General features: G+C 33.9%; 1 protein-coding gene, 2 non-coding genes and 2 pseudogenes across 3 annotated transcripts; 1 reads left to right on the top strand and 4 right to left on the bottom strand.

Moving 5' to 3' along the window:
* Positions 1–4054: 4054 nt before the first annotated feature.
* On the bottom strand, positions 4055–4250 carry LOC125824699 (U2 spliceosomal RNA). The gene has a single exon (XR_007442780.1). It is a non-coding gene; the product is annotated as a U2 spliceosomal RNA (small nuclear RNA).
* Positions 4251–5577: 1327 nt separating this feature from the next.
* LOC125824733 (U2 spliceosomal RNA) lies at positions 5578–5740 on the bottom strand (annotated as a pseudogene).
* A 544-nt stretch (positions 5741–6284) lies between these two features.
* On the bottom strand, positions 6285–6480 carry LOC125824744 (U2 spliceosomal RNA). Its single transcript, XR_007442811.1, has one exon. It is a non-coding gene; the product is annotated as a U2 spliceosomal RNA (small nuclear RNA).
* A 980-nt stretch (positions 6481–7460) lies between these two features.
* Positions 7461–7625, bottom strand: LOC125824727 (U2 spliceosomal RNA; annotated as a pseudogene).
* Positions 7626–16656: 9031 nt separating this feature from the next.
* On the top strand, positions 16657–19800 carry LOC125824622 (uncharacterized). Its single transcript, XM_049504021.1, has 2 exons — positions 16657–17750; positions 17868–19800. The coding sequence occupies exons 1-2, from the start codon at positions 16657–16659 to the stop codon at positions 19798–19800; spliced, it is 3027 nt and encodes a 1008-aa protein (XP_049359978.1).
* Positions 19801–24861: the final 5061 nt, after the last annotated feature.

Genomic DNA, 24861 nt, shown 5'->3' with positions numbered 1-24861 from the left:
TTAATAAGCAATAATGAAGAATAATAGTATTATAATTACTATTTGAGAAATATCACTACACTAATAATAAAAAGGATGATTTAAAGCAAAAAAAAAGATAAAAAAAATAACAATTAAGAACACTCAGGGCATACGTTTTTACGCCCAGAACTTATGATTTTATGCTTAGTGCTTAGTCCCCAAATTCTAGGACTTATCAATTTGCGCCCGTAGCGTTTTTGGTACGATCCTCCCTGAGACTCACCCAAAAAACGTTTTTGAAAGCACTGGTTACAACTCTTTAGAAATGTATAGAAGTTTAACTACTGATGGTAATAATACTAATATTTAGTTTCATTCCCTTTTTTCTCTGCCATTTCAGATTGTGATGATATCAGTATACTTCCATTTTTTCCTTAAAAAAATATTAATTAAATCTTGATTGATGAAACTTATGATTAAGGGATCAAGTATCATTTGTCTGATGGATCACACAAAATGATGTATTGAAAACCTACATGAGGACCCATTTGGTAGAAGGTGATGAAGAGTTGTTAGACTCAGCCTCTTATGTTTCTCTTGTTGATGCTGGTTAAAAGGATTCAACTACTAAATCGACTTTCACAAATTTCAATGAATCACCTTACTAGAAGTTTAGATATATTAGAGATATAATTAGAAGCCCAGACTTGGTAACGGGAAGATTTATGTTGAGTGAGACTCATAATATTATTGTTCTTGATCTCTTTGACCAGTTGGAGAATCAGAAGGCTCGAACTAATAATGCAGAATAGCATCTGAAGATTAGGAGAAGAGTATTGTTTGAGTGGTAGTTGAATGTCTGAATTTCAGTTGATAGAGTTTTGGCAGAGGTCTTGAAGCTTGGGAAAAGTGGACAACAACTACAATAATACCTCAATCCTGAATTAGTTGAATTTTGCATATAAAATCTCAACATCAATTTTATTCCATCTCCACCATTTTTCCCAATAATTAATAATTTGTAGTACACCTTCAAACAAAAAGCAGAGTCAGTTGAAAAACGAAACAATGAAGAAGCCAGATGGCTAAAAAACTGAACTTTTAAAAGCTGATCTCAACAGCAACAACAATAGCAACAACATCAAGGTGGGGAATGTTAATCCCCCATAACCAAAGGGGGAAGAAGCTACAATTGGGGAGCACAAGAGAGAACATCGCCGCAGAGGCGATGAGAACATGGAGAAGAAGAGGCGGAGAGCACAAATCATAAAACCCTATCATTTAGGGTTCTTTATATTCACCTGGTCTGACCACTTTTGGGCCGACCATCTCTTTTTTGGTATATTTATGTGTGGATCCGTTTAGGAGCCCATTTTTTATTAAATAAAATGGACCATGAGTCCAGATTTAAACTTAAAAAAGAGATATTGGTAGTTTTCAATGTCAATTGTGGTTTTCGGTCCATTGCACAACTATACTTGATTGGTTTGGTTTTATCTAAAAAAAATGTCAATTCGAGATCAAATCAACCCGACATTATATATATAATTTTTAAAATTATAATTTTTTATACATAAAAGTATTTACTTTGTATTATTTTTAAAAATATTTCTTATACTTTTTCATTGTTTTTATCTATTATCATATTATTTCTAGTTTTTGAGAGTTGAATTTTGAATGGTCCAATAAAGGTTATAGTCCATAGATATTAGTAACTCTAACAAAACTCAAATTAAAATCAAATCAATACTAGTGCTAAAAAAAAAGTTACTTCAACACTAAGAATGATAATAATATTTGTTCTTTAATTTTAGACAAGTGAACTCATCCCCGCTTCGCGAGATTATGCAAAATATAAATAATACACTAAATATTATTTAAATAGAAGAGGTATTATATATATATAATAATGTCTGTATCTTATCTTTTGTATGTGTGTGTGTCTGCGCGCGCATGTGCGTGCGTATGTGTGTGAATTTTAGTTGAAGATTTTAAATACTTTTGAGGGTTTCTTCTTACATGAAAATAATATAAAATGAAATAATTATATTATACCTTCCTATAAATGTGTAGATGTATAATTTGGTTCCATGGTAAAAAACATTATTTGTTCTACGTGTAATCAGCTTTTTTTGAAGTGAAGGAACATTCTTGTAATTTATAACGATTTCAAAATAAATAACATAAATATACAATTTTCAAAGTAAAAAATAAGCAACTGAAGAAGAAATAAATAAATATACTTTCAAGAATAGATTAGATATATTGAGTTTGTTTATTATAATTAATATATTTTTATTGTAAAAAGTAATGGATACAATTAAATAGCGAGTAATGTTTTAATCGTGGAAATTTCTACGTACGTATTTATCCGTACAATATATATTTGACTACATATACATACATCGTCTTTTTATTTTAAATTTTTGTGATAAGTCTAGCACTAATTTATAATTCCCTCAGTATAAAACAAACTAATATTAGTTAATACTTTATATCATGTATTTGCGTAATTAAATTTGACTTTATTCATTTCAATCTTTTCCACCCTTCTCTAACCAAATATAAATCGTAATTATGTTTAATGAATTGAATTTTGTAGAAATATAATAAACAATTATTATGGAGTCATATGAAATTAATACAGCTTGATCTTATGATGAAAAAGTAAGTTATATCATCTCTTTATAATGATCATGTCTCAATTATTTTAAATAATATAAATATTTTTTTTTTGCGTATATAATTTTTAAAAAAGTTTTCACGCATGCATTTTTCTGGATAGTTTTTATAACTTACATAACAAACACCAATAAAGAATATATTTTAATCATTAAGGTTTATTTCTTTTAAGCAATTAATTATAAATTTTAAAATTTGATTAGTAATTAGCAGTTTTTTCAACATAATTAAGTTACGAATTTGAACCAAGAGAAAATAATTATAAATTTTAAATTTGATTTATACTTAAGCAGAATTTCAACCATAATTAAGATAAATTTGTGAGGAAGTGGTATCTCTTTAGGATATACTCTAGCATTTTAAAATACTAATTTGAACTAAAAGAAATTATAAACTTACACCAATCAGAAGTTGGCATAAAAATTAAACTTAAGAGACATCATAAAGACACACAAGAAAGAAAGAAAGGAAAAAGAAAGAAATAATACAATACACGTATCATTACGACTTTAATAGTTAAAAATAGAAGGAAAAATAAAATTAATACATAATTGTGTAAGATCTTGTTGATATCCACTTCACAAGACTGTCAATATTCATGAGTTTTTTTCTTAAACAAAAGTATAGAGGCATCACTCTTGTTGATATTCACTTCAAGTCTATCACTATTCAAAATCTTTTTTCGTATCAAAAGTAGTTTGATAATTCTTGCATCTATGCCTTCTTCTTTTTTGTTATCCATCATTTTTTTCTATTATAAATGTTGTGTAGCGTTAGTTGTTCACTAAAGCTCTCTTCGCATCACCATTTGTCTTTAGTAGTAGTACAGTACATCTTACAGAAAAAAAAGAAGGTGCCAAATGCTAGGTTGAAACAAATACTACACTTAATATTTCGTTTTCAATTTATTGATAATCAAAATTTTAGGGGTGGTAGAATAGTACCCTGCCACGGTACAGATCGGGGTTCGATTCCCGGCTGGTGCATTATAGAGTGCTGTGAAGATAAATTGTTCAATCAGTGAGAACTTGGGTCCTCACCTTGTCTGATAAAAGATGACAAAATAGTGCGTCTGAGCCTTTGTTTTTGCATTATTATTTTTATGTGTTGTTGGAGATTACAAGATAGGAAATTGAATTCGGTCCGATTATATATCGGATCACACTGAAATTGACTCTGGTAAGACTCTATATAGGGTCGCCATTTATTTTTAGTAGTACAGTACATCTTACTGGAAAAAATAAAAAAAAGGTGCCAAATGCTAGGTTGAAACATTGGTTTCAAGATTTTTTGAGTTACAGCTAATATATAGTTCAGTATCTGATTTTAATTCAAATGTGCATTGGAATGGAACATAGAAGGGACAAATTGTGTACTGTTATGAAACAAAAGGTTTTTAGAACTAGAATTGGTGGAGTGAGCCAGGCCAAGGCAGTAGTGCAACACCAAGGCGACTCTTGAAGGTCCCAATAGCAAGCTACCGTGGTGAACCTACCCCCTTAAAAAATAGAGTTAATATCGTGTGAGTCAATGACTCACATATCAGATATTAAACTGATAAGAACAGATACTACACTTGATCTTAGCCAAAAGGCCGAGAAAGGTATGATTCTCTATGTGTTATGCCGGGCTATTTTATATGTCACTTGTTGCATAAAATCTCTCTTTCTAGGCAGTGTGGGACTAGAAGAGATTCTATATATTAAACTAGTAATCATCTTCTCTGGTTTTATATATTACACTAATTCAATTCCTTTAATCTTCTATAATTCCATTGATCAAAGAGTAGTGAATGAAACAATTTACGTTTTGTTGGCTGCAAAATAGTTCCAACAATGTTGCTGAAATTAAGAGTAGATCACTTGTTATGTTACTACTTCTGATAAAAATCTAACATTCTGCTATGAAGAAACAAAGGTCAGCTTTAAGAGGTGATGCGGTCAGTAACAGAATCAGGAATGTCACATAAGGTACGGGATTTATGCATGTGATCTAAAAAAGCTACTTTTTGACCCTCTTTAAATTGGAGGCTTCGACAGATCGACCTTTTCCTTATATCAAAGGGATTCAACTATTTATATATCTAAATTTTATTTTATTTTCACTAATCATGCAGTATAAATTTTCACCAGAGTGGTTCGATTCATGGCTTGTGCATTGCATTGTGTGAGTGCTAACATGAGTCGTATTGCCTATTCCTAAGCTGCATTACTGACAGAGAAGAAGATTTTTAGTATCAAGATGCTCTTCAAAAAGAAGTTATTTTTCCGACCCTACCCCAGGAGGATCAATAATAATGTCACTTACCCTACAACATGACTCGAACTGTCAACCTACAGGTTGATGTGAAGATGCTCAACCACTTGAGCAAGCCTCATTTATCCTGCAACAAGTTGATCAATTATACAGATGGCTTATAAAAGTCATCTGGACATAACAAGTTTACCGAGGTCCATTGTCTATTCCTAAGGTTCATCACTCCAAAATAAGATAGAAAACAAGAGAGGTAAATTACAATTTTTTGCCTACATAACATTTTCCAAGTAACGTATTGATATTGCTCCAAAAATGTTAAAGGCTAATTAACAAAAAACCTACGTACTAATATCTTTGTCCTGGATCGGAAAGAAACTCCTTCAACAAACCATTGAAAGAAAGGTTTACAACCTAAAATTGGTGGGGTGTGCGAGGCTTAAAGGTCCCGATAGCAAGCTACCGTGATGGACCTTCCCCTCATATTCCTTAGTTGTGAACAATATTGAAAACTAATAAGAAACACATATATTATTTTTTCACGAGTCTTCAAAGATTTGTCAATCAATAACACAAATCAAATCTTTTGGTCATCTAGAGATTTCAGAATGTTGAGTATGACGCTATATTTCCAAAAAAAATGATAAGTGATAATGTAAAGTAAGTTTTACAATTGTTTTAGTGGGGTGCGCTAAGCCAAGTCAGTAGTGCAACGCCAAAGGACACTTGAAGGTCCTGAATCCCAATAGCAAGCTACCGTGCGGACTTCCCCTAAAAAATAGTTGGTATAAGATATATACCGATAAGAATAGATACTACACTTGATCGTACTATACGAATAACTACTTAAAATGGAATTCTCAAAACATCTAGCACCAGTGGTCTAGTGGTAGAATAGTACCCTGCCACAGTACAGACCGGTGTTCGATTCCCGTCTGGTGCATTCCTGGCTGGTCCATTATGGAGTGCTGTGAAGATAAATTGCGCAGTCAGTGAGAACTTGGGTCCTCATCTTGTCTGATAACAGACGACAAAATAGTGCATCTGAGCCTCTGTTTTTCCATTATCATTTTTATATGTTGTTGGAGATTACAAGATGGGAAATTGAATTCGATCCGACTATATATCAAATAATATTGAAATTGACTCTGGTAAGACTATATATAGGGTCACCATTTATTTTTGGTAGTGTACAGTACATCTTACTGGAAAAAAACAAAGGTGCCAAATGTTAGGTTGAAACATTGGTTTAAAGATTTATGAGTTATAGGCTTATAGCTAATATATAGTTCAGTATCTGATTTTAATTCAAATGTGGATTGCAATGGAACATAGAAGAGACAAATTGTATACTGTTATGAAACAAAAGGTTTTTAAAACTAGAATTGGTGGGGTGAGCCAGGCCAAGGCAGTAGTGCAACACCTAGGCGACTCTTGAAGGTCCTGATAGCAAGCTACCGTGGTGGATCTTCCCCCTCAAAAAATAGAGTTAATATCGTGTGAGTCGATGACTCACATATCAGATATTAAACTGATAAGAACAGATACTACACTTGATCTTAGCCAAAAGGCCGAGAAAGGTATGATTCTCTATGTGTTGTGCCGGGCTATTTTATATGTCACTTGTTGCATAAAAGCTCTCTTTCTAGGCAGTGTGGGACTAGAAGAGCTTCTATATATTAAACTAGAAATCATCTTCTCTGGTTTTATATATAAAACTAATTCAATCCCATTAATCGTCTATAATATAGTAAGTATTGATCAAAGAGCAGTGAATGAAACAATTTACGTTTTATTGGCTGCAAAATAGTTTCAACAATTTTGCTTTCGGTATTTATTAGATGTTTTTCGAGAATTGAGCACTATTAAAACTTAAGAAGAACTATGGTTCGAAACAACTGGTGTTGGCTGCATAATAGTTTCAACAATTTTGCTGAAATTAACAGTTGGTTACTTGTCATGTTAGTTTAATTCTTTGAGAGCTTCCCAAATATTATTTCATCAATTTAGCTACCTTTAGCTAAAAATCTAACATTATGTTATCAGTGCTAGAATTAGGAATTCGGGATTTATGCATGTGATCTAAAAGCTACTTTTTGAGGAGTCCAGCACCAAAATGGACACTTTTTGAACCCTAAACACCAAAAAGGACCCTCTCTAAAAACACACACCAAAATGGACCGTTCACCCATTTATGGATGAACTATAACTACCATCTTTTAATAGCGTCATCTCTGTTAACTCCAAATACATCCAAAATAATATTACATAACTTTAAAGGTAGTTCGCCCACAAATGGGCAAACTACAATTCTTTTTACTAGCTCCTCACGTGAATCTATGTCTCTTTCTTCCTCACATGAAGCTATATCTTCTTTTTCAACAATAAATATGTGTTATTCACTCCACATTTTCTCATTCATCTTCTACTTTTTTTATATGATTTTTGAAATTTGATAGACATGTCTCAACAATCCGGAAAGTTGGTATATTCAATTGAACTTTTATAATTCCCAAAATATTGATAAGTGAGAATGTAAAGTAAGCTTTTACAACTAAATTTAGTGGGGGTGCGTCAAGCCAAGACAGTAGTGCAATGCCAGAGGACGCTTGAAGGTCCTGAATCCCAATAGCAAGCTACCGTATGGACATTCCCTAAAAAATAGAGTCAGTATAATGTAATATACTAATATGAATAGATACTACACTTGATCTTACATTAGAGGTGGTACTTTGCGACTATGTAGGTAAAATGGTATTTTTAAAACATCAAGCACCAGTGGTCTAGTAGTAGAATAGTACCCTGCCACTGTACAGTCCTTGGTTCGATTCCTGGCTGGTGCATTATCTGAGTGCTGTGAAGATAAATTGTGCAGTCAGTGAGAACTTTGGGTGCTCACCTTGTGTTTGATTTTAGACGACAAAATAGTGCATCTGAGTCTCTTTTTCCATTATTATTTTTTAATGTTGTTAGAGATTACAAGATCTGACATTGAATTTGGTCCAATTATATATCGGATCATACTGAAATTGACTCTGCTAAAACAATATATAGGGTCACCATTTATCATTAGGAGTAGCACAGTACAACTTACTGAAAGAAAAGAACTAATATTAGTTCAGTAGCTCTTATGGATCAAACTTCCCAAAATTAGAAGGGACAAATTGTGTACTGTTATGAAAAAAGTATGCTTTTCCATGTGTTATGCCGGGATATTTTATATGTCACTTGTTAAATTGAAGCTCTCTTTCTAGGCAGTGTGAGATAAAAATGTGTTTCTGGAAAATTAGAAAGACTCTAAGAACTTCATCTGTCAAAAATAAGGCTATGGAAACAAAGTTTTTGATTATTTTTTTGATTCGTCGATGGATTTTCTTTATTTATTGATAAAAATCACCAATGATTAAGTTCAATATCTTCCAAGAGGAGAAGTATCAAGTGATTTCTTTTCATCTTCTTATGTTTTTGGTGAACTCGATTATCCATATCTACGTGGTTGGTAGATTTTTATGATGGTGGAATGGACCGGAAACCACAATCGATATTGAAAACCACCAATATCTCTAGTTTGTTTCATTGTACAAATTATTTAGTTATCAATTTTTTTTGGTGAAGATGGAATAAAATTGATGTTGAGAATTTATATGCAAAACCCAACTAATTCAGCATTGAGGCATCACTGCAATGGTTGAATTGCTATTTTTGTATCATAGTTGTACTGCATTTCTTAGAAAGGTAAAAAACAATATGATGTACCAGACTGATCTTATCTGCATCAATTTCAGGATCTAAATAGGATAGAAAATTCTAAAACTGTCAGTAGCATTACATGTGAAAGAGAATTTAGTCTCCTTTGTTCTAATCTGGACTTAAGTTTGGAACCTTCTATCTAAGGAGGAAGTTACAACCAGTGTTTTAAAGGGCGTGTAACATCTCGCACCTAGAAATGACTATAAAGAGTTTAAAATATGAAAATATTGATTTTTGGAAAGAATAAGGAAATCTGGAAATTTTGTCTAAGTTAAGAATGTGAGTTTTGGCCATTTTCAAACGACCATAACTCCTAGCTCAGAATGATTTAGTAGTAGATCTTGATATGGTTGGAAATCCCTTGGAGATATCTTTCCAACGCCGCCGAGATTACACAATTTCGACATCGTATGAGTGAGATATGCCTTTCGGAAGTTGGGCTGTTGGATTTAGTGAAGTTCCAATCCGGATTTAGGGAAGGACAAAGTAGTCTTTTCTCTAAGTTATTTCCTAATTCGATTTTAGGGGTTTATTGAGGTAAAAACAGAACCTAAATCAGTTTTTGGTAAATTTAAGAACGCTTAGGGCTTGGAGAAAAAAGAAAAGAAGAAAGAAAGGAGAAAAGCCAAGATTTCGCCAAGAACGTCAACCGTTTGAAGTGGAATTTGTCGGGGGTGATCTCTATTAAGGTATGTGAGATCTTTTAGTGATGGGTTAGTTCACCCACACACCAATTTGTTTCAATTCAGTGATTTGGAGTTGTTTACATGTTAAGAAGTGAAGTTCTTGAAGAACATTTTTGAATTCTTGTTGGTTGATTGTTGAATGCCAGTGTTGATTTGATTCGTGTTTCCGGGTTGTTTTTCAAGTTAAATCTATTGGGTATTGAGGGCACTAATGATCCTAAGTGTTTGGGGAAAGAACCATAGAAGTTTAGAGGGTTTAGAGATGAAAAATGAAGGACAAAAATCGAAGTTTGTTGGGCAAGGGGTTGGGGCGCCGCGCCTCTCAGAGCGCCCCACTTCAGAGTCTGAAGTTTGGCCTCTGGGGCGACGCGCCAGCCAGAGCACCACAACTTCAGCTCTGAAGTTTGTGCTCTGGCGCCCCGCGCCTCTCAGAGCGCCAAGGACGCCAGTTTACCCCATTCTTCCCCCACCTTTTTGTACTAGTTCCTAAGTGATGTACCTATATTTCCTAGTTGATTCTAACACTCTAAGGTACATCTAAACATCATGAAATCATCCATAAACATGAGATAATGAACCTTGAATCCATAATCCAATTCAAGGAAGGTTAAGATCAAAGTCAAGTCAAGATAAGTTCCTAGAGTTTTCCAAGAGTCTTTTCAAAATGTTTTAACTTTGTTTTAAGACTTAAAGTTCAAGTTGAGTAAAGAGTAAAAAGTAAAGAGTAAAGTTTGAAGTTCATTTCTTCAAAAGTATACGGGGACTAAGTATTCCCAAATTAAAGAGATTTAAATTGTTTTCACATTTATATAAGAACGGAAACTGAGATTTCCAAAGAGCATTTGGGCTAGTTTTCAGAAAAAGAAATTGCTTTCTAAATGAAGCAAGAGGGGAAACTTTGCTTTCCAAGATAGCCTTTGAGCATTAATCTCAAATCACAGAAGAAGTATGTTTTTTTAAAACATAAGAGCCAGTATATTTTGGGAGTAGTATGGAGCACCGAATTGGGGACGAGCATGAGTTTAGATAACTCACGTCACCATAGAACCATGTAGCCATCATGGGTAGAAAAGAGTCATACTTTATAGATGAATGATTTTCGCAATAGACTAGTGGATCCATTAGGCAGTTCAGGTTCTATACCTTTGGTCGGGTATAGGATGCGCTGGCAGCGTGAGGTAGATCGTTGTATCATCACTATAGCTCTTATGTGATGATTGTCGGTTAGAAAAACTCCCACATAAGTTATTGTATTTTTATATACATTAGTTTATTGTATTCTTACATACATTTCAGAGTTATGTTGTATCCTTTTATATACACAGAGTTGACATCATGTTTTTAAACAACTTTTCTTTATATTACACTTGTTTAAACTGTTTTATATTGAAATGAATTCAGTAAGTATTCATGAGTTGAGAAGAGCCAAGGTAAGTGTTTCTTTCAGATTTCCCTCTCAAGCCTATGTTGTTTTAGCTTTCCAACTTGCATACTCGTACATTCAATGTAGTGATGCCAGTTGGCCTGCATCTTGTTATGATGTAGACACATGTAACTAGGATCGGCATTTCGATGCATCGTTGATTCAGTGAGCAGTTCAGAGTCTGTTGGTGAGCCTCTTTGCTTTCCGGAGAATCCATTTCATTGCTTTCTAGTTTAGTTTATTAGGATGTTGTGGGGTCTGTCCCAACATCCATCTTAGTTGTTATTAGAGGCTTCATAGACAGTCAAATGTTATTCCTTGAGTCTTTTCATTATCTTTTCTTATTGTTAAGACTTGGGTTGCCACTTTTGGCCAAGTTGAATGTTTAATCTTTACAACATTCTCAGTTATTTTGTTATTCAGTTCAGTTAAGTTCATTTATCATTATAGATATGAATATTGTCTACCACTGAGTAAGTAAGCCAGACCAAGGGTTCGCTTGGGGCCAGCAATGGTCTCCGAGTGCCGACCACGTCCAGGGTGTAGGCTCGGAGAGTGACAGGGCGGGGGCATGAGGCGAGACGTTTTATGTAGTACATGGCGAGGCGTAATCCCCGAGACATAGGGAGTAAGTCCCATGGATCTACCGGGCATAGTCTCATGTATATTCAATTTTATAATTTTATTGCTACGAAAATAAGCAAAAGTAAAATTAAACTTTCAATGATTTTACAAGTAAATTTTTATAAATAACCTATAATATATAGAAAAGTTATTATGATTTTTATTTGAGATAGATATTAATAAGCAATAATGAAGAATAATAGTATTATAATTACTATTTGAGAAATATCACTACACTAATAATAAAAAGGATGATTTAAAGCAAAAAAAAAGATAAAAAAATAACAATTAAGAACACTCAGGGCATACGTTTTTACGCCCAGAACTTATGATTTTATGCATAGTGCTTACTCCCCAAATTCTAGGCCTTATCAATTTGCGCCCGTAGCGTTTTTGGTACGATCCTCCCTGAGACTCACCCAAAAAACATTTTTGAAAGCACTGGTTACAACTCTTTAGAAATGTATAGAAGTTTAACTACTGATGGTAATAATACTGATATTTAGTTTCATTCCCTTTTTTCTCTGCCATTTCAGATTGTGATAATATTAGTATACTTCCATTTTTTCCTTAAAAAAATGTTAATTAAATCTTGATTGATGAAATTTATGATTAAGGGATCAAGTATCATTTGTCTGATGGATCACACGAAATGATGTATTGAAAACCTACATGAGGACCCATTTGGTAGAAGGTGATGAAGAGTTGTTAGACTCAGCCTCTTATGTTTCTCTTGTTGATGTTGGTGAAAAGGATTCAACTACTAAATCGACTTTCACAAATTTCAATGAATCACCTTACTAGAAAATTAGATATATTAGAGATATAATTAGAAGCCCAGACTTGGTAACGGGAAGATTTATGTTGAGTGAGACTCATATTATTATTGTTCTTGATCTCTTTGACCAGTTGGAGAATCAGAAGGATCGAACTAATAATGCAGAAGAGCATCTGAAGATTAGGAGAAGAGTATTGTTGGATTGGTAGCTGAATGTCTAAATTTCAGTTGATTGTAAACAGAGTTTTGCCAGAGGTCTTGAAGCTTGGGAAAAGTGGACAACCACTTCTTCCTTTTGATCAATGTTGTCCATTTTGCCCAAGCTTCAAAACCTCGGCCAAAACTCTGTTTACATCTGAATTCCAGACATTCAACCACCTAATCAAACATCACTTTTCTCCTAATCTTCACATGCTCTTTTGTATTTTTATTAATTCAAGCCTTCTGATTCTCTTAGTGGTAAAAGAGATCAAGAGCAATAATACTCTGTGCCTCACTCAACACAAATCCTGCCATTACCAAGTCTAAGCTTCTAATACATCTCTAATATATCAAAAATTACAATAAGGTGATTAATTAAAATTTGTGCGAGTCAATGTAGTAGTTAAATCATTTTCACTAGGATTAGCAAGAGAAACAGAAGAGGTTGAATCTCACAACTCTACATCACCTACCACCAAATAGGTGCTCATGTAGGTTTTCCAATTTATAATTTCGTGAGATTCACCAAAAAAACAGATGATACTTGCTCCCTGAATATTAAGTTTCATTAGTTAAGGTTTAATTGATATATTTTCAGGGGGAAATGGAAGTATATTGGTAATGACAACATTCAGTTCTTCATTCAATGTAATGACTTGACAACATCTTTAAAGTCCATGAGCAATTACTACACTGATCTTATGAGAAAGTGTATCACCTAATTTTTTTAAATCTCTTATAATTTTGAGTTAAACAAACCTTATGAAATGCCTTTTCTTTAACATTTCTATTAAGCAAATTCAACTACCTTCTTCCTATAATTAATTTATTGAAGCAATGCCAAATTAGAGAACAATGACTAAAAAGGCATAAAAACAAGTAGTCAATATAGGCATAGAAAGAAATTTGACGAAAGAGTGGACACTTTACCGATCGGATTCAACATATATCATTATAATCTTAAATAGGAGAAAAAAAATAGAATGAAACTAAGTATTAGTATTATTACCAGTTACATCTGTCTCCTGAAATAGAAGGTTCCAAACTTGAGGTCAGACTAGAACAAGGGAGTTTGAATTCTTTTTCACACGTAGTGTTGCTGGCAGTTTTAGGATTTTCTACTCTATTTTGGATCCTGAAATTGATGCAAATAAGATTAGCCTAGCTAGTACGTTATACTTTTTTTTTCCTTTTCTAAGAAAATGCAGTATAGTAATAATACAAAAATAGGAATTCAACAACTACAATAATACCTCAATCCTGAATTAGTTGGATTTTGCATATAAAATCTCAACATCAATTTTATTCCATCTCCACCATTTTTCCCAATAATTAATAATTTGTAGTACACCTTTAAACAAAAAGCAGAGTCAGTTGAAAAACGAAACAATGAAGAAGCGAGAAGGCTAAAAAACTGAACCTTTAAAAGCTGATCTCAACAGCAACAACAATAGCAACAACATCAAGGTGGGGAATGGTAATCCCCCAATAACCAAAGGGGGAAGAAGCTACAATTGGGGAGCATAAGAGAGAATATCGCCGCAGAGGCGATGAGAACATGGAGAAGAAGAGGCGGAGAGCACAAATCATAAAACCCTATCATTTAGGGTTCTTTTATATTCACCTGGTCTGACCACTTTTGGGCCGACCATCTCTTTTTTGGTATATTTATGTGTGGATCCGTTTAAGAGCCCATTTTTTATTAAATAAAATGGACCATGAGTCTAGATTTAAACTTAAAAAAGAGATATTGGTAGTTTTCAATGTCAATTGTGGTTTTCGGTCCATTCCACAACTATACTTGATTGGTTTGGTTTTATCTAAAAAAAATGTCAATTCGAGATCAAATCAACCCGACATTATATATATAATTTTTAAAATTATAATTTTTTATACATAAAAGTATTTACTTTGTATTATTTTTAAAAATATTTCTTATACTTTTTCATTGTTTTTATCTATTATCATATTATTTCTAGTTTTTGAGAGTTGAATTTTGAATGGTCCAATAAAGGTTATAGTCCATAGATATTAGTAACTCTAACAAAACTTAAATTAAATCAAATCAATACTAGTGCTAAAAAAAAGTTACTTCAACACTAAGAATGATAATAATGTTTGTTCTTTATTTTAGACAAGTGAACTCATCCCCGCTTCGCGAGATCATGCAAAATATAAATAATACACTAAATATTATTTAAATAGAAGAGGTATTATATATATAATAATGTCTGCATCTTATCTTTTGTATGTGTGTGCGTGTGTGCGCATGTGCGTGCATATGTGTGTGAATTTTAGTTGAAAATTTTAAATACTTTTGAGGGTTTCTTCTTACATGAAAAGAATATAAAATAAAATAATTATATTATACCTTCCTATAATTGTGTATATGTATAATTTGGTGTAATCATTTAAAATTTATTAAATATAAATTTATAAAATGATTCAGATTATATTAAATTCATTAATATATTAGTCCAAATAAATATTATGGATTGATATAATTGAGTTAATTATTTAAATTCAAAATATGAATTTAATTAAAGCCCGCTCCATAAAGCCCATATGCCATGTCACTTAAATCTAATTGGCCGAAAGGAGTCCTCTTCTAATCACAAATCCTCTATTTTAAAACTATAAATAGGGGTCTTCATAAATCAAAAAAGAGGACCAAAAATTTTAACAAGAAGCTAGAGAAAGCTCGTGGATCAAAAGCTGCAGATTTCTCTACAAGTTCAAGAGTTAAAGAATTCAAGCATTCAAGATTCAAGAACGTTCAAGTCTCTAGAACGATAAAGATCAAGAACGATCAAGATCAAGACTGCCGGATTCAAGATCAAGCTCGAAGCCCTTGGATTCAACTAAAAGTCAAGATCAAGATAAAGTTCAAGTCCAAGATCAAGATCAAGATAAAGATCAAGATCGAGATAAATCTCAAGTTCAAGATCAAAGACTTCATACAATATATTACTTGGTAGGCCTTGGGTACACGAGAATAGAATTGTCTCATCTTCTTACTATCAATGTTTGAAGTATCTTGAAGACAGGATTGAAAGGAAGATAGTTGCAGACGATAATCCTTTCACCGAAGTTGAGACGCATTTTGCCGATGCAAATTCTACTTGAAGAGTTATGTTGTTAAAGGGACAAAATCTAATGATGTCAAATCAACCAAGTCTGACAAGATCACAAGCAAAATAATCGATACGGCTGTCGAAAAGGTAAAAGTTGACACTAAAGTACTTTGTCCCAATCTCAATGAAGGGAAGACCATGTCTTCAAAGAAGAATCTGACTTCTGGACTTCGCTATGTTCCAAAAGTAAAGAAAGAAGAAGTCAAATCATCTAACCTTCAAGAAGATGCATTAAGAGGACTAACTCTTTCTAACAGACGGATTGATGCAATAAACTTGCCTTCAAAGCTGTCAGTAAAGACAATCGCTCAAAATCAAGTGCGAGATGTAGCACTCCCTACAAAACGCACGGGAGAAGGTTTTGATCCTAATGCTTACAAATTATTTGCGATGGCTGGATATAACCCTAATGAGCCATCAATGTTAGGGAAACTCCCATCAATAGATAAAATCAAGCAAGCACGTGAGGGCATAGGCTATAACCAACTACCGCCAGTTCGCATCTCTATAAGAAGAGCAAGTAATAATCATATAACTTTTGAAGATAATGTTACTGCTCCCAATAGAAAGCTTTCCGTCTTTGATCGACTCGGAGAATCGACTGCAAGAACTTTTGTGTTCAAGAGATTAGGTCCATTGAAGAAAAACAAGAATCTGAGAAGTTATTTAAAAGTTACAACACCTGCTTCACATTTGGTTCAAAAGGATTTCAAAAGTTTGATTCCTTCTAGAATGAGGCGACGAGTGGAACTTGTAGTTTCATGTAAAGAGGTGCTTAAGGCAAAGGTTTGCACCGTGGTTTACACCAAGGAGCGCGAGGAAGATGAAGAAAGTGTAGGCTCCTCAAATCATGTTACAATCCAAAATGAGTACGATTCTCTGCCTCAAATAAAGATTGATGAAGAGTTAGAAGATATTGTCTGGTGTTGTCATATATCTGTCAATGACAATGATCCTTTAGAAGAGAAAGATGCTGGAGATGCTCCACCGGAACTTGAAGAAGGAGTAAAGACCACAATAGACCCATTGAAAGAAGTTAACATTGGCACTAATGAAGACCCAAGGCCAACTTACTTGAGTGCCTTTCTAGAAGTTGATGAAGAAATCGCTTATATGAATATACTCAAAGAATATAGGGATGTCTTCTCTTGAAGTTATAAAGAAATGCCTGGATTAAATCCTAAAGTAGCGGTCCATCAGTTGGCAGTCAAAAATGGTTCTCGTCCCATTAAGCAAGCTCAAAGACGCTTTAGGCTAGACTTGGTTCCATTGATAGAAAATGAAGTTAATAAACTCATTGAGGCAGGCTTTATTCGTGAGGTTAAATATCCTACATGGATTTCAAGTATTGTTCTTGTGAAGAAGAAGAATGGTCAAATTCGAGTATGTGTTGACTTTAGAGATCTTAATAATGCATGCCCTAAAGATGAGTTTCCTCTTCCCATTCCAGAGCTGATGATTGATGCCACCACTGGATATGAGGCAATGTTGTTCATGGACGGTTCTTCTGGCTATAATCAAATCCGCATGGCTCCAAAGGAAGAAGAACTCACCGCATTTCGCACACCTAAGAGTATTTATTGCTACAAAGTGATGTCATTTGGTTTAAAGAATGCTGGTGCTACATATCAAAGGGCTATGCAAAATATATTTGATGACTTGCTCCATAAAATTGTTGAATGTTATGTGGATGACCTGGTGGTAAAATCCAGAAAGAGGAGTGATCATTTGAAAGACTTAAGAATGGTGTTTGAGCTGCTTCGAAGATATCAACTAAGGATGAATCCATTGAAGTGTGCCTTTGGAGTTACTTCTGGAAAGTTCCTTGGCTTTATTGTGAGACATCGAGGAATTAAAATTGATCAAGCCAAAGTTGATGCAATATTGAAGATGCCTGCACCTCAAAACATTCATGAGTTAAAAAGTCTCCAAGGAAAGCTAGCCTACTTGAGGAGGTTCATCTCAAACCTAGCAGGACGATGCCAACCATTCGGTCATCTCATAAAGAAAGGCGCTCATTTTAATTGGGACGAAACATGTAGCGATGCCTTTAAAAGTATCAAGTCATATCTAGCAAAACCTCCAGTTTTGGCAGCCCCTATACCTGGAAAGCTATTGATACTCTACATTGCGGCACAAGAAAGGTCTATAGGAGCCCTGCTAGCTCAAGAGAATAGTAAAGGCAAAGAAAACTCTCTTTACTACTTGAGTAGAACGATGACACCAAATGAGCTGAACTATTCACCGATTGAAAAATTGTGCTTGGCATTAGTCTTCTCAATTCAAAAGATGAAGCATTATTTTCAAGCCCATGTTATTCGTCTTATTTCTAGAGCAAATCCCATCAAGTTTGTTATGTCGTAACCTGTCCTTAGTGACCGACTAGCAAGATGGTACCTCCAATTCCAACAGTTTGAGACCGTGTACATCCCTCAAAAAGCTGTGAAAGGACAAACATTGGCGGATTTCTTGGCAGACCATCCGATACCGAATGATTGGGAGTTAACCGATGAGCTTCCTGATGAAGATGCAATGTTAATTGAAGTTCTACCTCCTTGGAAAATGTACTTTGATGGAGCTGCACATCGTGGCAGAGCTAGTGCTGGTGTAGTGTTCATTACTTCACAAGAAGAGATCCTACCATTCTCATTTTCTTTGAAGCAATGTTGCTCCAATAATGTCGCTGAATACCAAACGTTGATACTTGGACTTGAGATGGCCGTTGACATGAAGGAATTAAACTTGCAAGTCTTTGGTGACTCTCAGTTAGTGATCAACCAACTCTTGGGAAGTTATGAGGTGAAGAAGCCTGAATTGCGTCCTTATCATGATTATGCTCAAAAGTTGATAGGATGGCTTGGAGATGTAACCCTTCAACATGTGCGTAGAACGGAGAATAAGAAAGTTGATGCATTGGCTGCTCTAGCTTCAACGCTAACCCTTCCTGATCAAACGCAAGTGACTATTTGTCAAAAATGGATAGTACCACCGCCAAATGAGGAAGAATGTATAGAAAATGAGTTTAATCATTTCGTCGCCGTTTCTGAAGCCGTGAAGGAAGAGTGGAGACAACCCATTATTGACTATATGTGTTATGGGATACTTCCAGAAGATCCAAGGAGAAGGACTGACATTCGTCGTCGTGCACCTCGCTTCCTTTATTACAAGGACACATTATATAGAAGATCATTTGAGGGTGTACTATTACGATGTTTGGGAGAGGAAGAAGCAATTCAAGCTTTGCAAGAAGCACACTCGGGAGTGTGTAGATCACATCAATCTGGACCAAAACTCCACTTTCACATAAAGAGAATGGGGTATTATTGGCCAACCATGGTGAATGATTGCTTAGATTATGCTCGGAGGTGCGATGCTTGTCAATTTCATGCAAATTTTATACATCAGTCGCCCGAAGTATTGCACCCAACTATTGCATCTTGGCCATTTGACGCTTGGGGATTGGATGTTGTGGGACCACTACCAAAATCTTCTGGTGGACACTTGTACATCTTGGCTGCAACAGATTACTTCTCAAAATGGGCTGAAGCTGTCGCTCTTAAAGAAGTGAAGAAAGAGAATGTTGCAAATTTTATCCGAGTGAATATCATATATCGCTTTGGCATCCCTCGCTACATTATAACAGAGAATGGCAAGCCATTTGATAATAAGTTAATGAACAAAATTTGTGATCTCTTTAACTTCAAGCAACGTAAATCTTCTATGTATCATGCTGCCGCTAATGGTCTTGCTGAAGCATTTAATAAAACTCTATGCAACCTCCTCAGGAAAGTTGTCTCTAAGTCCAAACGAGATTGGCATGAAAGAATGGAAGAAGCTTTGTGGGCATATAGAACGACATACCGCACTCTAACTCAAGCAACACCATATTCACTTGCTTTTGGAGTTGAAGCAGTCTTGCCACTTGAGCGTCAAATACCTTCCTTGAGACTTGCTATTCAAGAAGGGCTCACTAAAGAAGAAAATGCTCGACTTCGTCTTACTGAGTTAGAAGCACTTGATGAAAAGAGGCTAGAAGCCCAACAAAACCTTGAATGTTATCAAGCTCGTTTATCTCGTGCTTTCAATAAGAAGGTTCGCGTGAGGTGTTTCCAAGTTGGAGATCAAGTTCTCACTGTAAGAAGACCCATCATTACTTCACACAAGTCTGGGGGCAAATTTACCTCAAAGTGGGATGGACCATATGTCGTACAAGAAGCTTATTCACATGGTGCTTACAAGCTTGTTGATGCAGATGGCGTAAGGATCGGTCCTATTAATGCAAAATTCCTAAAGAGGTACTACCCTTGAAGTAAAGATGATGCTCCTTAAGGTATGAGCCTAAACTGCATGTTACTCCTGGCCCGCAAGAGTATAAACTGTGTACGGCACAAAAAAAAATCACTTAATCCCCCAGAACTACGTTGTGACTTGATCCTCTTCACTGAGGTACGTAGGCGCTTAGAATATATCCTAAGTTCAGTTGCATGAGTGTCAAAAAACCATATGTTCCCACTTGACCTGTCACATGACAATCAAAGCGGTAAGTATTTTGTTTTATCTTTTGTCCCATCAAACCTTAGACTTGTACGAAGTATTCATTGGTCAATAGATGGGGGCAAACCTTTAAAAAATAATGAGTTCGGTTAACAACATGCTTGAAGTTTCTTTAAAATTGAAGTCTTTAAGTCTTCTAAGTATGCAAGTTGAAGTCTTCAAATCCTCCAAGTATACAGGCTGAAGGCCTTCAAGTCTTCCAAGTATGCAAGTTGAAGTCTTTAAATCCTCCAAGTATATAGGCTGAAGGTCTTCAAGTCTTCTAAGTATGCAAGTTAAAGTCTTCAAATCCTCCAAGTATACAGGCTAAAGGTCTTCAAGTCTTCCAAGTATGCAAGTTGAAGTCTTCAAATCCTCCAAGTATACAGGTTGAAGGTCTTCAAGTCTTCCAAGTATGCAAGTAGAAGTCTTCAAATCCTCTAAGTATACAGGCTGAAGGTCTTCAAGTCTTCCAAGTATGCAAGTTGATGTCTTCAAATTCTTTAAGTCTGCAAGTTGATGTCTTCAAAGTCTTCTAAGTATGCAAGTTGAAGTCTTCAAATCCTCCAAGTATATAGGCTGAAGGTCTTCAAGTCTTCCAAGTATGCAAGTAGAAGTCTTCAAATCCTCTAAGTATACAGGCTGAAGGTCTTCAAGTCTTCCAAGTATGCAAGTTGATGTCTTCAAATTCTTTAAGTCTGCAAGTTGATGTCTTCAAAGTCTTCTAAGTATGCAAGTTGAAGTCTTCAAATCCTCCAAGTATATAGGCTGAAGGTCTTCAAGTCTTCCAAGTATGCAAGTTGAAGTCTTCAAATTCTTCAAAGTCTGCAAGTTGATGTCTTCAAATTCTTCGAGTCTGCAAGTTGATGTCTTCAAATTCTTCGAGTCTGCAAGTTGATGTCTTCAAATTCTTCAAGTCTGCAAGTTGAGGTCTTCAAATTCTTTAAGTCTGCAAGTTGAAGTCTTCAAATTATTTGAAGTTTGAAAGTTGAAGTTTTCAAGTCTTGACCTCTAAATTACCTTCATTAAGGTGAGGATGCGTATCCATCCTCTTTTCACATTAAGGATACCATAAAGTTACCTTTCCTTAGGGCAGGGATGCGTATCCATCCTCTTTTCGCCTTTAAAGAATACATTTAGATTACCTTTCTTAGGGCGGGGATGCGTATCCATCCTCTTTTCGCCTTAAAGAATACCTTTAGATTACCTTTCTTAGGGCGGGGATGAGTATCCATCCTCTTTTCGCCTTAAAGAATACCTTTAGATTACTTTTCTTAGGGCGGGGATGAGTATCCATCCTCTTTTCACTTTAAAGCATACCTTTAGATTACCTTTCTTAGGGCGGGGATGAGTATCCATCCTCTTTTCACCTTAAAGAATACCTTTAGATTACCTTTCTTAGGGCGGAGATGCGTATCCATCCTCTTTTCGCCTTAAGAATACCATAAATTACCTTTCTTAGGGCGGGGATGTGTATCTATCCTCTTTCGCCTTAAGAATATCAGCTACATGACAAAATTTAAAGTTAACTTCAAAAAATCACCTAGAAAGATTATGAAGGTATTAAACCTTGAATTTTGGATATATTGTAGACCTTTGTGTCTAGATTCTAAATAATCAAGCGGCTTGTGATTTCGTCGTTCCTACATCAAGACACAAGAATTTTAGTAAAGCCACACAAATCTGGAATTTTCAGCATGACAGAATTTAAAGCTAACTTTAAAAAAAAATCATCTAGAAATATTCTGAAGGTATTAAATTCCGAATTTTAGATATGTTAGAGATCGAGAAGTCTAGTTTCTGAAAAATCAAACCGTTCTTGATTTCGATTTTTTTTACAATGAGATATGAATTTTCTACGACAAACGTGTCAAGCTGTAGAAAGGGTGACGAAAATCAGAAAAATGGAGGAAAACTACCTTGAATTATGCCCTTTTCGTCACAGGCTCGTAGCTCACAATCTGCAATTGAAGACAAAATTATGGATACTATGTGTCTATTTATAGATGTCATGTGGTGGGAATAAAATCTCTCTCCTAGTCCAATTACAATTTCTTTTTTTGCTAGGACAATGAAAAAGGATATGAATTTGAAATTAAGTGGGACTACAATTCCTAGTTCAACTACATTTTGAATTTAAATGGCATCATAAAATCCCTCTCCTAGACTAATAGCAATTCCTTTTTGGCTATGCTAAAGTAATTGACGGAAATACTGTCCTAGTCAAATTGGTTTTCCTATTGCTTTTTAACAAGCATATATTTATCAATTATCATGATTCAAATTGGTCAAATATATGTTTGAAAGTGGTAGACTTACTTGCCCACTCCAATTACATGTAGTTGGAGGCAGACAACAAATTAAACATTGCAGGGGCATCTCAAATAAATTATTATTTAATTAATACTTCAAGTCTAGTCTTCTAGAAGATGAAATATCTCGACAAGACTTGAAGCAGGGGCATTTGTAATCATTTAAAATTTATTAAATATAAATTTATAAAAAGATTCAGATTATATTAAATTCATTAATATATTAGTCCAAATAAATATTATGGATTGATATAATTGAGTTAATTATTTAAATTCAAAATATGAATTTAATTAAAGCCCGCTCCATAAAGCCCATATGCCATGTCACTTAAATCTAATTGGCCGAAAGGAGTCCTCTTCTAATCACAAATCCTCTATTTTAAAACTATAAATAGGGGTCTTCATAAATCAGAAAAGAGGACCAAGAATTTTAACAAGAAGCTAGAGAAAGCTCGTGGATCAAAAGCTGCAGATTTCTCTACAAGTTCAAGAGTTCAAGAATTCAAGCATTCAAGATTCAAGAACGTTCAAGTCTCAAGAACGATAAAGATCAAGAACAATCAAGATCAAGACTGCCGGATTCAAGATCAAGCTCGAAGCCCTTGGATTCAACTAGAAGTCAAGATCAAGATAAAGTTCAAGTCCAAGATCAAGATCAAGATCGAGATAAATCTCAAGTTCAAGATCAAGATCAAGATAGAGATCAAGATCGAGATAAATCTCAAGTTCAAGATCAAGCTCAAGAGCCCTTGAATTATATTTGAAAAGGCGAATTCAGAGGAATCATAGAGATTGTAACACTCACACTTAAATCAATAAAACGATTGTTGCATAATTTTCCATTCTTGATTATTGTTTTCTCGACGCGAATTTTATTGTCTACATTTGGTTCCATGGGAAAAAACATTTTTTATTTTACATGTAATCATCTTTTTTTGAAGTGAAGGAACATTCTTGTAATTTATAACGATTTCAAAATAAATAACATAAATATACAATTTTCAAAGTAAAAAATAAGCAACTGAAGAAGAAATAAATAAATATACTTTGAAGAATAAATTAGATATTATTGAGTTTGTTTATTATAATTAATATATTTTTATTGTAATAAGTAATGGTTACAATTAAATAGCGAGTAATGTTTTAATCGTGGAAATTTCTACGTACGTATTTATCCGTACAATATATATTTGACTACATATACATACATCGTCTTCTTATTTTAAATTTTTGTGATAAGTCTAGCACTAATTTATAATTCCCTCAGTATAAAACAAACTAATATTAGTTAATACTTTATATCATGTATTTGCGCAATTAAATTTGACTTTATTCATTTCGATCTTTTCCACCCTTCTCTAACCAAATATGAATTGTAATTATGTTTAATGAATTGAATTTTGTAGAAATATAATAAACAATTATTATGGAGTCATATGAAATTAATACAGCTTGATCTTATGATGAAAAAGTAAGTTATATCATTTCTTTATAATGATCATGTCTCAATTATTTTAAATAATATAAATATTTTTTTTTTGCGTATATAATTTTTTTAAAAGTTTTCACGCATGCATTTTTCTCGATAGTTTTTATAACTTACATAACAAACACCAATAAAGAATATATTTTAATCATTAAGATTTATTTCTTTTAAGCAATTAATTATAAATTTTAAAATTTTGATTAGTAATTAGCAGTTTTTTCAACATAATTAAGTTACGAATTTGAACCAAGAGAAAATAATTTTAAATTTTAAATTTGATTTATACTTAAGCAGAATTTCAACCATAATTAAGATAAATTCGTGAGGAAGTGGTATCTCTTTAGGATATACTCTAGCATTTTAAAATACTAATTTGAATTAAAATAAATTATAAACTTACACCAATCAGAAGTTGGCATAAAAATTAAACTTAAGAGACATCATAAAGACGCACGAGAAAGAAAGAAAGGAAAAAGAAAGAAATAATACAATACACATATCATTACGACTTTAATCGTTAAAAATAGAAGGAAAAACAAAATTAATATATAATTGTGTAAGATCTTGTTGATATCCACTTCACAAGACTGTCAATATTCATGAGTTTTTTTCTTAAACAAAAGTATTGAGGCATCACTCTTGTTGATATCCACTTCAAGTCTATCACTATTCAAAATCTTTTTTCGTATCAAAAGTAGTTTGACAATTCTTGCATCTATGCCTTCTTCTTTTTTGTTATCCGTCATTCTTTTCTGTTATAAATGTTGTGTAGCATTAGTTGTTCACTAAAGCTCTCTTCGCATTGCCATTTATCTTTAGTAGTAGTACAGTACATCTTACAGAAAGAAAAAAAAAGGTGCCAAATGCTAGGTTGAAACATTAGTCTAACTGTCAAGATTTTATAAGTTATAGCTAATATTAGTTCATATCTGATTTTAATTAAAATGTGCAACTGGAATGGCATAGAGAGCTCTTATGTATCAAACTGCCCAAAATTATGTACTACTATGAAATCAAAGGTTTTTAGAACTAGGATTG

The sequence above is a fragment of the Solanum verrucosum genome, unplaced genomic scaffold (genome assembly GCF_900185275.1).
Source record: "Solanum verrucosum unplaced genomic scaffold, falcon-dt-bn FXZP01000022.1, whole genome shotgun sequence".
NCBI classification, from domain to species: Eukaryota; Viridiplantae; Streptophyta; class Magnoliopsida; order Solanales; family Solanaceae; genus Solanum; species Solanum verrucosum.
Note: the sequence above shows the minus strand (reverse complement) of the source record. Positions and strands in the feature narration are given on the sequence as shown.